The following is a 12,476-nucleotide window of genomic DNA, read 5'->3' on the forward strand; positions in this document are numbered from 1 at the left end:
TCCTGCTAAAACAGACGCCCTCTCTCCTGCCTCCTGCTGTAATCCCAGCAACTCAGGAGGCTGAGGTCAGCGTAGTCAATTTAGCAAAACCCTATTTCAAAATAAAAAACAAAAGTTCTAGGGATTTAGCTCAATGGCAAAGCACCCCTGGATTCAATCGTCAGGACCATGCCCCACCAAAAACAAACAAACAAAAAAAATCATCCAGAGATTTATTTTCAGATCTCGAATTTCTTAACCTCCAAATTACATTACAATCATATCTATTCCTACATTTTTGTTGCTGCTATTAATAACACTACTATAGCACAACTAGGCTTTTTAACATTTTGACAATTGTACAACGTAACCATGACACCAATTTTTTTCCTACTTTAACTGACTTTACTTTGATAAGTATCCTTCCTATTTATTTTATGGACTCTCAGATGGTATTCATAGGCTTCGCCAGACTGCCAAAACTGCCCAAGTATAAAAAATTGCATAATAACTGCAAAGGAGCTGGGTGTGGTGGTGTACACCTGTAATTCCAGTGACTTGGGAGGCTGATAGAAGGATCCCAAGTTCAAAAGCAATTTAGCAAAGCCCTGTCTCAACAAAGGATGAGATTGTGGCTCAGTAGTTCAGCACCTCTGGGTTCAATCCCTGATATTAAAAAAAAAAAAAAAAAAAAAAAGCAAGGGGTGTTGGGCATGGAGGCTCATATCTATTATCCCAGCAATTTGGGAGGCTCAGCTTGGATGACAGTTTTGAGTGTAGCCTCAGCAATTTAATGAGATCTCATTTCAAAACAAAAAAATAAGACTGGGAGTATTGCTTAGTGATAGAAGCAGGATATGATGGTGCACTCGTATAATTCCAGCAACTCCAGAGCTGAGGCAGGATTGCCAAATTCAAGGCCAGCTTTGGCAATTTATTGAAAATGTTTGTTGAAAATTTAAAAGGGGAGGAAGGACTAGGGATGGTGGTAGAACACTTGCCTATTACATGACTCTTGGGTTCAATCCACAGTAGTGGGGTTGGGTGGAGAAAAGGGCCAGGTTTGGGGAGACAGACATTAGATCATTATAATCAGAATGGACAGGTACAGATGATGCTGTTCACATTTTATTTGGATTCTGAGCCTATGGACTCCGGAAAGCCAGATTTGAACAGTGGGATCTGATCAGAGATTATGTACAATCCCTGTGCACACCTTAAATCTCAAATTCTTCAGAGGGAAGCAGTTTGCAAATAGTGTGAATGAGCTGGGTGTGGTGGCACATGCCTGTAATCCCAGCACTTCAGGAGGCTAAGGCAGGAGGATCCCAAATTCAAAGTCAGCTTCAGCAACTAAGTGAAGCCTTAAGCAGCTGTCTGAAAAAATTACAAGGGCTAGGGATGTGGCTCCTCTGGGTTCATGAGATTATAAGAGGTCAAGGACAGTTTTGGGTTATGTTTTATGAGTTCAGAAGCAGGGCTCTACTAGGAGTGCAGAATAGCAACCAGGTATGAAAACCTAGTAATCCATTATAAGTCCTGGAATTCAGGCAGTTTGGCAAGAGTGGAGTTCATTTATAAGCACTGAAGAATTTGAAAAAACCAAACAGATGCCAAGTTGGCTTCAAAAACATGTCTGGAGTTTTATTGATACAAACTGAAGAATTCCCTAGAAATGACATCCTGAAGACAAGGGACCAATGAATTTAGGAGGTAACTGGTGATCTGAAGAAATATTTTGGTTAGCAGAGACTATCACAAGTTTAGTGAAAGAAAACATGGCACCTGGGGTTAAAATACACAGAATGGGTTTTACAGGCATTTTAAGGTGGCAAAGGGATCTAAAGCACCCCTTGAAACCTGAGAAGACTAACATTTAAATTTTATTATTTGGAGATATGAGAAGCTAAAAAGAGGTGAAGGAACGAGTTCACACCTCAAGTTTCATAAAAGGGCTGGGTTTTGAGTGCTTCTGCTGGATACTCTTAAGACCCTGTCTTCAATGCAACATCTGCCCTGGATGTGTCTAACTATTATCTTGTTATGGCCAATGCACAGATCAGTGTGAAGGTTCAGGAGTCTTCAAGCGGTTCATTGGTTCTTACCAGATCCTCCTCTTTACCCTCTTTGCGGTGTTGGCATCAACAGCTTTCATCTTTCTAGGTAAGGAGTCCTTATATTCAGCACCGTGGACTTTGACTTGGAAACTGCCTTCATTTTATTTCACAAACTAAATGAGGATGAAAATTAGCTGTTTATCATATCTAATTTGTGACAAGTAGTTGACACGAGTTAGCCTCCCTAGCCCAATCACTTAATGCCATCTTCAGCTTTCTACTACAAAATGGTATACTGGATGTGGCAAACTATGATATATCACTAAAGTGGAAACCACTAAAGTGAAATACCACTGTTGCTTAGCCTTCAGACAACTGCTACTGTTATTCCAACCAGTGGCTAGGGAGGATTCAATATTCCATCACCACTGGCTACACGCATCTCCCATCTTTTAGACAAATAAAAAGAAAATACCTTAAGATGGTTTAAATTGGGATAAGTAAAATTTCCAATAAGTGTATTACTTAAGTTACAGTGTCCAAGTATTTTGGGGGGATATTACTTCCAGAAGCCAAGACATCCCAAATTCAGGACTAGGGTTGTAGCTCACTGGTTCAGCACTTGCCTAGTGTGTGTGTGGCACTGGTTTCGATCCTCGGCACCACGTAAACAAATAATAAAGGTATTGTGTCCATCTATAACTAAAAATAAAAAATAACATCCCAAATCCAGATATTCCTGTGCCTTGCTTGTACAAACGACATAATTTACACATCTCTCCTACACATTTTAAGTCATTTCTAGTTACTTATACTAATACAATGCAAATCCTATAAATGGTTATTATACTATGCCATTCAGGTTATAACAAGGAAAAAAGTCTTCATGTTCACTATATACATTTTTCCAAATTATTTCTGATACTCAGTTGGTTGAATTCATGGACAGAGGGCATTTCTTTCTATATCAATACTTATTCTCATGGTAAGAGTGGACTTTTACTCTTTAAGGCCTTCTTCCAGTTAAAATATTTGATAAAAAAGTAAGCTTTTTGTGACATCTCCCTTTTCCTTTTTCTAGCATACAGTGCCTTCCTAAACAAGATTCAGACCGTTCCTGTGGTTTATGTACCAACTATAGGAACACCACAGCCAGGTAAAGACCTCAAAAGCACAAGTTTACATGCCTGATTGACTCAGAACTTCATCAACTTCCTTCCCCCTTTACTTTCAGGTTCTTATACCTCCGCAAGTTCTCCTCCTTTCTTGAGCCCACAACCCCCACTGACCCAGAGTCGACTACAGCATTGGTTATGGAGCATAAGGCACTAACCTGTGCTTGGGCAAGTCCCCTTGAACTGAGGGAATATTTTTAGCCCTAGACAAGGAGCCTACCAGCAATCTTCTACACTAAGCCTCCAATACAAGGGTTCTGACAATCATCAATAAAAAATGTTAAGCTGTATTTTTATTAAAGTTGTTTGTTGTGTTCTACAGATTAACACTAATACTAAGAAAACATAAAAGTCACTCTCATGTTTATCTAGTATTCCCATTCTTAAATCAATCCCTGAAGATCCACCCAATGAGCCTAGGTGGATAAAATGTATTTGACCACTTACTTGCCCCAAATGACTCTAGCATTCCACTCTTCTGGATGCCCCTGAATACTTGAGGCAGGAACTTCCTAGCAGTTAAACAAGACAATAAACAGGATATATCCAAAATGTGTTTATTGGGATGTTTTCCCACTCATCTTGATTCAGGCTGCTTTTAGTGCTGCTTCCTCCTGAAGGAACATCCTGGAAGAAAATGGTTTGAAGATTACCTGACAGGCTACCTACCCTGCCCACTGCCCCACCCTCATAAAATTAGCAGAAGCCTGGTGATCCATCTCAGAATGCTACATGTCTCCCTCAACTCCATTAGCTACTTAACTCATTTATACGGATTCCTTTCTCTTTAAGATTCAAAGCCAAAAACCACAACATTGAGCCATTTACCTTCTGTAAGCCTTGCTTTTCCTCCCGTAGGCTGGCAGAGGACAGTGGAGCAGCCAACACACAAAACTACTGTTTGTGCATGGCTAAAAACTGTGGTGATTTTGTAGCATCCTGGGGAGATGGAAATCAGGCAAAGAGTTAACATTTTTCTCCAATATTACTACCATATTTTTCTCTCACTTAATATCCCAACTCAACATCCCATTAGTGTTTCCTAAGACAAAAAAAAGTACAATCTTTATATGCACTTTTGACCGGAGAGCACGGAATTCAATTACTCCTAAAAAACAAAACTGTATTGACAGTTTCATGTATTCGAATCGGGAGTAGCATTATCTCCTAACAGATTTAGAAACCCAAGCTGCTGAGTTGCTTCAAGGATGTGGCACAACTAGCACGGCCCTCCCCGCCGGGGGTGTCCCTTGCTTCTCCTGCTGCAGCAGGCCACCTCTCACCTGGGCATTTCACATCCATGAAATAGGAGTTGGGGCTCTGCACCAGGCGCTTCTTCTTGTGTTTCCGCTTCTCCTCTTCCGGAGAGGGATGAAGGAGATCCTTTGCGAGCTAAGAGGGGAAGAAACGCAGAGGTTTAGAAACCAACGGCGAAAAGGGGACGATGGAAAACAGCCCCCACTGTCACACACCGGGGAGAACTCGCCCCTCGCCGCCCCTGGTGTCTGCGTAGCTGGGCCGCCATCTTATCTCCTCTCCGCTCCCGTCTATGCGGGTGGCCCGTGGGCCGCTGCGGTCCCTGGAGTTAAGGTCCTAAGAAGTGCAGAGGGTTACTGAGGACCCTCTACGAGGCGAAATCAGCGTGAGGGGAGCGTGCGGACAGAAGAGCGAGATCTCCGCTGAAACCTGGACCAAGGAACTCACAGGCATGTTCTCGTGGGGAGGTCGTCACCGCCGGAAAGGAGCGAAAGCGGAAATCCTGCTCCTTATATCCGGCATCCTGCAGGAAGTGACGATCGAGTCTTGTGTCGCCATGTTGGGAAGGTCCTGCTCTAGGTTGGTCTTCAGTGGAGCAAGAATGGAACAGCCATTTTGAGAAGGTCTTTTAAGTGATCGTCTTGTCAGGAATGTGTCACCATGTTGAGAGAGCTATTTTGAATTCAGCGTTTAGTCACTGTCAAGGAATAAAGGAACATTTTAAAAATTTACCGGTGCACTTTGACAGCCGGAACTTTATAAGTAGGAACCGCTGCGGAAAAACCTCAGTAATACCAAACCATATCGAGCTTTATCTGGGGTTTATTTATTTTTCAATTATTGGTATTCTGTACCATTTCAGTTAACTTAATTTATTCATATTTAACGATTCTGGATGTAAATACATGCAAAACAGACAGCCCTCCTCATATATCCCCCCCAACCCCAACTAACTCTAGGGTTTACCATTGTGTGGGGTTTTTGTTGTTGTTGTTGGGGTGGGGGTCGATTTATATAATTTATATATTTATCTAGTATTTTTGCGATATTGGGTATGGAACCCAAGCGCTCCAGCCCCTCAGCCTCCATTGTTAAAGTTCACTTTTTCTTTTTCAAATCCCTCTAAAAAATAAGAAAATAAACTGGTGCATGCCTGAGATCCCAGTATCTGGAGGATTGAGGTAGGAGGATAGTGAATTCAAAGCCAGCCTCAAAAAAAGCAAGGTGCTAAGCAACTCAGTGAGACCCTATCTCTAAATAAAATACAAAACAGGGCTGGGGATGTAGCTCGGTGATCGAGTTCCCCTGAGTTCAATCCCTGGTACTCCCTACCTCCCTCACCAAAAAAGAAAATACTTATACAAAACTTTTTTTTTTTTTTTAATATATTAGGGATTGAATCCAGAGGTGCTTTACCACTGAACTAAATCTCCAGCCCTTCCCCGCCCCGCAGGGGTCTCCTTAAATTACCCAGGATGATCTCAAATTTGTGATCCTCTTGCCTGAGCTTCCCAAGTCACTGGGATTTACAGGTGTGCATGTTCCCATTTAGTGCACCTGTGGTTTGACTGTGACCTATCAGGTGAGAAAAGGTGTGGAATTTTTCAGTGGTGTATCATGTCAACACTTAAAAAGTTTTAGAATTTGGAACATTTTAGCTTTCATGTTTTCAAATTAGAAAGCTCAACCTGTATAAATAAATTAATTCAGACATACACATATATAAATATATATATATTTTCCACACATTACATATAAATTTGTGAAGATAGTCATAGGTATAAATACATTCTTCTGTGCCTGTGAGACTGTATTTGTAGGAAAATCCTTAAAAATCAAACTGTTGGATCAGTGCTATGTACACTGAAGACTACTAAACTGTCTTCCAAAATATCTTATGCAACCACATCCCTTTCCCCCTATTTTAACCAGCACTGTCTCCACATGATTTCTAATCTTGCAGTATTGACACCTTTGCCAGAGAATGAGAAGAAAGGAAAGACGAAGAAGATCAAAGCATCATGCTCTACTATAATGACAAAGCTTTTTTTTTTTTTTTTAAAGAGAGAGTGAGAGAGAGAGAATTTTAATATTTTATTTTTTTAGTTATCGGCAGACACAACATCTTTGTATGTGATGCTGAGGATCGAACCCGGGCTGCACGCATGCCAGGCGAGCGTGCTACCACTTGAGCCACATCCCCAGCCCCATGACGAAAGCTTTAGATTCTTCATTTGTCAAAAAGGAGAAATGAAGCCTGGTGTGGTGGCACACACCTATAATCCCAGTGATTCCAGAGGCTGAGGCAGGAAGACACAGATTCAAGGCTAATTTCAATAATTTAGCAAAATCCTGTTTCAGGGGCAGGGAATATGGCTCAGTTGGTAGAGTGTTTGCCTTGCATGCACAAGGCCCTGGGTTCCATCCCCAGCACCACACAGACACACCCACACACAAAATAATAATAATCCTATTTCAAAATAAAAAAAGGCTTGAGGTTTAGCTCAGTGGAGGAGCACTCCCTGAGTTCAATCCCCAGTACCACATACACAGAAAAAAATAAAATTAAAATTAAAAATAAAAGAGGAGCTGGGTGAGGTGATGCATGTCTATAATCCCAGCAGCTTAGTAGGCTGAGGCAGGAGGATCCCAAGTTCTCATTGATACTCTAAGCAATTTAGTGAGACCCAGTCTCTACATAAAATATAAAAAGGAGCTAGGGATGTGGTTCAGTGGTTAAGTATCCCTGGGTTTAATCCCCAGTACCACACATACACACACACACACACACACAAAAAAAAAAAAAATATATATATATATATATATATACACACACACACACACACACTCACAAATGCACACATATAAATAAATAAAAATAAAGGAGGAATAAAGATAACCCAAATGGCACCTGGAGGCCTGGTTAATTCCAAAGGAAAGGCAAGGCATGTGAATTTTTTGTTTTGTTTTGTTTTGGTACTGGTGATTGAACCCAAGGGTGCTTAACCACTAAGCCACATACAGGCCCTTTTTTATATTTTATTAGAGATGGGTCTCACTAAATTGCTAAGTGCCTCCCTAGGTTGCTAAGACTGGCTTTGAACTCACGATCTTCCTGCCTCAGCCTCCCAAGCCACTGGGATCATTACAGGCGTGCGCCTTTACAACTGGCTGGACAACCAGCTTTCTGAAGAAAAGTTCTGTGATTGTAATCTTAATTAATCTCAGTAATGTAAACCACATCCAGTTTCAACTTGGAGTTGGTATGAGATGTGCAAAATCTATACTACAGAGCAACAGTAACAAAAACAGCATGGTATTGGCACCAAAACAGACTGGTAGACCAGTGGTACAGAATTGAGGATACAGAGACTAACCCATATAACTACAATTATCTTATATTAGACAAAGGTGCCAAAAACATGTACTGGAGAAAAGGTAGCCTCTTCAACAAATGGTGCTGGGAAAACCCATACACAACAAAATGAAATTAAACCCCTATCTCTCACCATGCACAAAACTCAACTCAAAGTGGATCAAGGACCTAGAAATTAAACCAGAGACCCTGCACCTACTAGAAGAAAAAATAGGCCCAAATCTCCATCATATCAAATTAGGCCCCAACATTCTTTTTTTTTCTTTTAATATTTATTTTTTAGTCAGACAATACCTATATTTTATTCATTTTTTTTATGTGGTGCTGAGGTCACACACATAAAAATTTAGATTTTCCATTTGTCAAAAAGGAGAAATGAAGCTACGTGAGTGCTGTACCACTGAGCCACAAGCCCGGTCCCCTAACTTTCTTTTTTTTTAATAGTAATCTTTTTTTTTTTTTTTAATAGGAGAGAGAGAGAATTTATTTTTAATATTTATTTTTTTAGTTCTTGGCGGACACAACATCTTTTGTTTGTATGTGGTGCTGAGGATCGAACCTGGGCCGCATGCATGCCAGGCGAGCGCGCTACCACTTGAGCCACATCCCCACCCCCCCCAACTTTCTTAATAAGACTCCTATAGCGCAAGAATTAAAATCAAGAATCAATAAATGGGGCGGGGGGAGGCTGGGGCTATGGCTCAGCAATAGACCACTTGCCTGGTGTGTATGAAGCACTGGGTTCGATTCTCAGCACCACATATAAATAAATAAAGGTCTATCAACAACTAAAAAAAATAAAATAAAAAGAATCAATAAATGGGATGGATTCAAACTAAAAAGCTTCTTCTCATCAAAAGAAACAATCAGTGAGGTGAACAGAGAGCCTACATTTTGGGAGCAAATTTTTACCACAAACACATAAGATAGAGCTCTAACCTCTAGGATATATGAAGAACTCAAAAATCTTAATACCAAAAAAATAACCCAATCAATAAATGGGTCAAGGAACTGAATAGACACTTCTCAGAAGATGATATACAGTCAATCAACAAATGTATGAAAAAACGTTCTCAACATCTCTAGCAATTAGAGAAATGCAAATCAAAACTACTCCAAGACTCCATCGCACTCCAGTCAGTATGGCAGCTATTAAGAATAGAAACATCAATAATAGTTGGCAAGGATGTGGGAGGAAAGTCACTTTCATACATTGCTGGTGGGACTGCAAATTGGTGCAGCCAATATGGAAAGCAGTATGGAGAATCCTTGGGAAACTTGGAATGGAACCACCATTTGACTCAGCTATCCCACTCCTCGGTCTATACCCAAAGGACATTATAGGGACACAGCCACATCAATGTTTATAGCAGCACAATTCACAAATAGCTAAACTGTGGAACCAATCTAGATGCCCTTCAGTAGATGAATGGATAAAGAAAATGTGGTGTGTGTATATATATATATATGATGGAATATTATTCAGCATTAAAAGAGAATAAATCATGGCATTTGCAGGTAAATGGATGGAGTTGGAGAATATAATGCTAAGTGAAGTTATGTAATCCCAAAAAACCCATTGCCAAATGTTTTCTCTGATTTAAGGATGCTGATTCATAATGGGGTTGGGGGGGCATTGGAGGATTAGATGAACTCTAGATCAGGCAAAGGGGAGGGAGGAGAAGGGAAGGGGTAGAAAAGACGGTGGAATCAGATGGACATCATTACCCTAAAGTCAAGAATCAATAAATGGGATGGATTCAAACTAAAAAGCTTCTTCTCATCAAAAGAAACAATCAGTGAGGTGAACAGAGAGCCTACAGCTTGGGAGCAAATTTTTATCACACGTACATCAGAGAAAGCACTAATCCCTAGGGTATATAAAGAACTCAAAAATCTTAACCCTAAGTACGTGTATGAAGACTCGAATGGTGTGACTACTTTGTGTGCAACCAGAGATATGAAAAATTGTGCTCTACATGTGTAATATGAATTGTAATGCATTCTGCTGTCATATGTAACAAATTAAAATAAAAAAATTAATTTAAAAAAATAATAAAAGCTTCTGAGGAAATTATATTTAGACTGAAATCTAAGAATTCTCTGGGCATGGTGACACATAAAGCATGGTGACATGTAATGCCAGCAAGTCAGGAGACTGGGACAGGAGAATTGCAAGCAAGATCCTGTTGCAAAATAAAAAATAAAAAGGGCTAGAGATGTAGCTCAGTAGTAAAGCATCCCTGAGTTAATTCCCTAGTTACCTGTCCCCAAGGGGAGGAAAAAAAAAGTTGGGCATGGTGGTGCACACCTGTAATCCCAATGATTTGAGAGGCTGAGGCAGAAGGATCATAAATTGGAGGCCAGCCTCAGCAAATTAGCAAGATCCTCAACATCTTAATGAAACCCTGTCTCAAAATAAAAAAATAGAAACTGGGGAGGGTTGGGGATATAGCTCAGTTGGTAGAGTGCTTGTCTTGCATGCACAAGGCCCTGGGTTCAATCCCTAGCATGGCAAAGAAAAAAAAAAGAAAGAGAGAGAGAGAGAGAAAGAAAGAAAAGAACTGGGAATGTAGCCCAGTACAAAGTGCCCCTGGGTTCAGTCCCCAGTAACCCCCTCCTGCAAGAAAAGAAAAAGAAAAAAGGAATCAACCATGCAAAGATGTGGAGGGAAGAGCATTTTAGCCTGGGGGAAAAGCACAAAACCCAATGCCAGATGAACATAATGAGGGGACAGAAGACACTGTTGCTGAGACTAAGAGAGCTTGGGGAGAGTCCTGTGAGGTGAGGGTCCAGGGAAAGCACCTGTGCACCAGCTTGCATATCAGAGAGGTGAGCAAGAATAGCAACTGCTGGGCACTGAGTGTCCAGATCCACACAAGAGAAGATGAACAGAAGAAGAACTGGTGGATTTGCATTGGAACCATCCATGGAAATTGAAGAGTAATTTAAAGGACAGATGAGACAGTTTGGTCAGTGAGAAAAAAAAAAAAAAAACAAGATTTGGGATGCAGCTGAAAGATACAATGAGAGCATGGTGTCGCATGTCTATTATCCCAGCAATTTGGGAGGCTGAGGCAGGAGGATCACAAGTTCAAGGTGAGCCTCAACAATTTATTTTTCTTAATTTTTATTTTTAAAAAATGTTTTTAGTTGTAGATGGACTCAATGCCTTTATTTTATTTACTTATTTTTATGTGTTGCAGAGGATGGAACGTAGTGCCTCACATGTGCTAAGCAAGTGATCTACTACTAAGCCACAAACCCAGCCCAAAAATTTATTTTTAATTTTTTTTTTTATTGGATTGAACCCAGGGGCACTTAACCACTGAGCCTCATCCCCAGGGTTTCTCTAAGTTGCTTAGGGCCTTGCTAAATTCCTAAGACTGGCCTTGAACTTGTGATCCTCCTGCCTCAGCCTCCCAAACTGTGGGGACTATAGGTATGCACCAGCACACCTGGCTCAGCCTCAACAATTTAGTAAGACTCTCAGCAACTTAGTGAGACTATCTCAAAATAAAAAAATAAAAAGTTTTGGGGATGTAGTTCAGTGGTAAAGTGTCCCTGGGTTCAATGCCCAATGAGAGAGAGAGAGAGAGAGAGAGAGAGAGAGAGAGAGAGAGAGAGAGAGAGAGAGAGAGAGAGGTGTTAAAAAAAAAAGGAATAATTGTGTTCCAGAACAGACAAAACAGACACAGAAGGTGACAAAGATAAGTGACAAAAGATGCCTTCTCACAACCAGTGCACCTTTTTTTATTCAGTACTGGATATTGATTGAACTCAGAGAAGCTATACCACTGAGCTACATCCCCAGCCCTTTTTCTTTTTCATGAAAAACGGTGCTTTAGCTTGGTGTGGTGGCACACGCCTGTAATCCAAGCAATTAGGGCGGCTGAGGCTGAAGGATCGCAAGTTGGAGGCCCGTCTTAGCAATTTAGGGAAGATTGTCCCAAAATAAAAAGGGCCTGAGGATGGAGCTCCGTGGCGAGGCCCCGCTAGGTTCATCCTCCAGTATCCAGAACGTGTCAATAAATATGTTTAGCCCTGAGCTACCTGGTCAGACAAATCACACCCAGGGTCCGGAAGGAAGACAGTCGCGGCTGAGGTCACCAGTGACCTCGCATGGTCTGGGCGTCGGGGGTGCGGGGTAGGGCTCCTCGGGAGGGCCAGCTGCACTTTCCCGGTGTCCCAGCAGGGGGCGGGCGACTCGCCGGAGCCCCGAGCCCTGGCCACGCCGCTCGTCCGGGGCCGGGGTGCGCCCAGCGCAGGGTCGGGGTCTCTCGCAGGGACACTGGAGCACCGCCAGGTTCAGCCCAGCCGTCCGCCTTCCTCGAGTGGGGCCTCCAAAAGTCGGCCTTCGAGTTCTGTCCACCTGCAGTGCCATCCCCACCTCGGTCCCTACCGACAGAACTGTCCCCTTCCCCAATCCCGCTACAGTCCCTGTCCCCCGGCCGCGTCCCCCAGACCCCTCCTTTCCTTCACCCCAGCCTCACGATCAAAGCGTGAGATCCAACCGGAGGGACGGGGGGCAGCGAGGGAGACGGGACAGACCAGGGGACCGGGGCTGGACAGGCCTCCTCCAGCCGAAAAGGGTGGGCGGGCGGGAGGTGGAGCCCAGAGGAGCCGCCGCCC

General features: G+C 42.2%; 2 protein-coding genes across 2 annotated transcripts in view; one reads left to right on the forward strand and one right to left on the reverse strand.

The window, feature by feature from the left end:
• The window catches only part of Nup210l (nucleoporin 210 like), a 118,772-nt gene extending 113,820 nt beyond the window's left edge, over positions 1–4,952 (forward strand). The window contains exons 38-40 of the mRNA XM_078027512.1: positions 2,038–2,142; positions 3,118–3,192; positions 3,271–4,952. Of these exons, the coding sequence (XP_077883638.1) occupies positions 2,038–2,142; positions 3,118–3,192; positions 3,271–3,368 (278 nt within the window). The 3' untranslated portion in view covers positions 3,369–4,952. The remainder of the gene's footprint in view (positions 1–2,037; positions 2,143–3,117; positions 3,193–3,270) is intronic.
• Rps27 (ribosomal protein S27) lies at positions 3,753–5,072 on the reverse strand. The gene is made up of 4 exons (XM_005331279.5): positions 4,916–5,072; positions 4,495–4,603; positions 4,040–4,150; positions 3,753–3,838 (listed from the first exon to the last, which is right to left on the reverse strand). The coding sequence occupies exons 1-4, from the start codon at positions 4,919–4,921 to the stop codon at positions 3,810–3,812; spliced, it is 255 nt and encodes an 84-aa protein (XP_005331336.2). The 5' UTR covers positions 4,922–5,072; the 3' UTR covers positions 3,753–3,809.
• Positions 5,073–12,476: the final 7,404 nt, after the last annotated feature.

Source organism: Ictidomys tridecemlineatus, chromosome 11 (genome assembly GCF_052094955.1).
Source record: "Ictidomys tridecemlineatus isolate mIctTri1 chromosome 11, mIctTri1.hap1, whole genome shotgun sequence".
In the NCBI taxonomy this organism is placed as follows: domain Eukaryota; kingdom Metazoa; phylum Chordata; class Mammalia; order Rodentia; family Sciuridae; genus Ictidomys; species Ictidomys tridecemlineatus.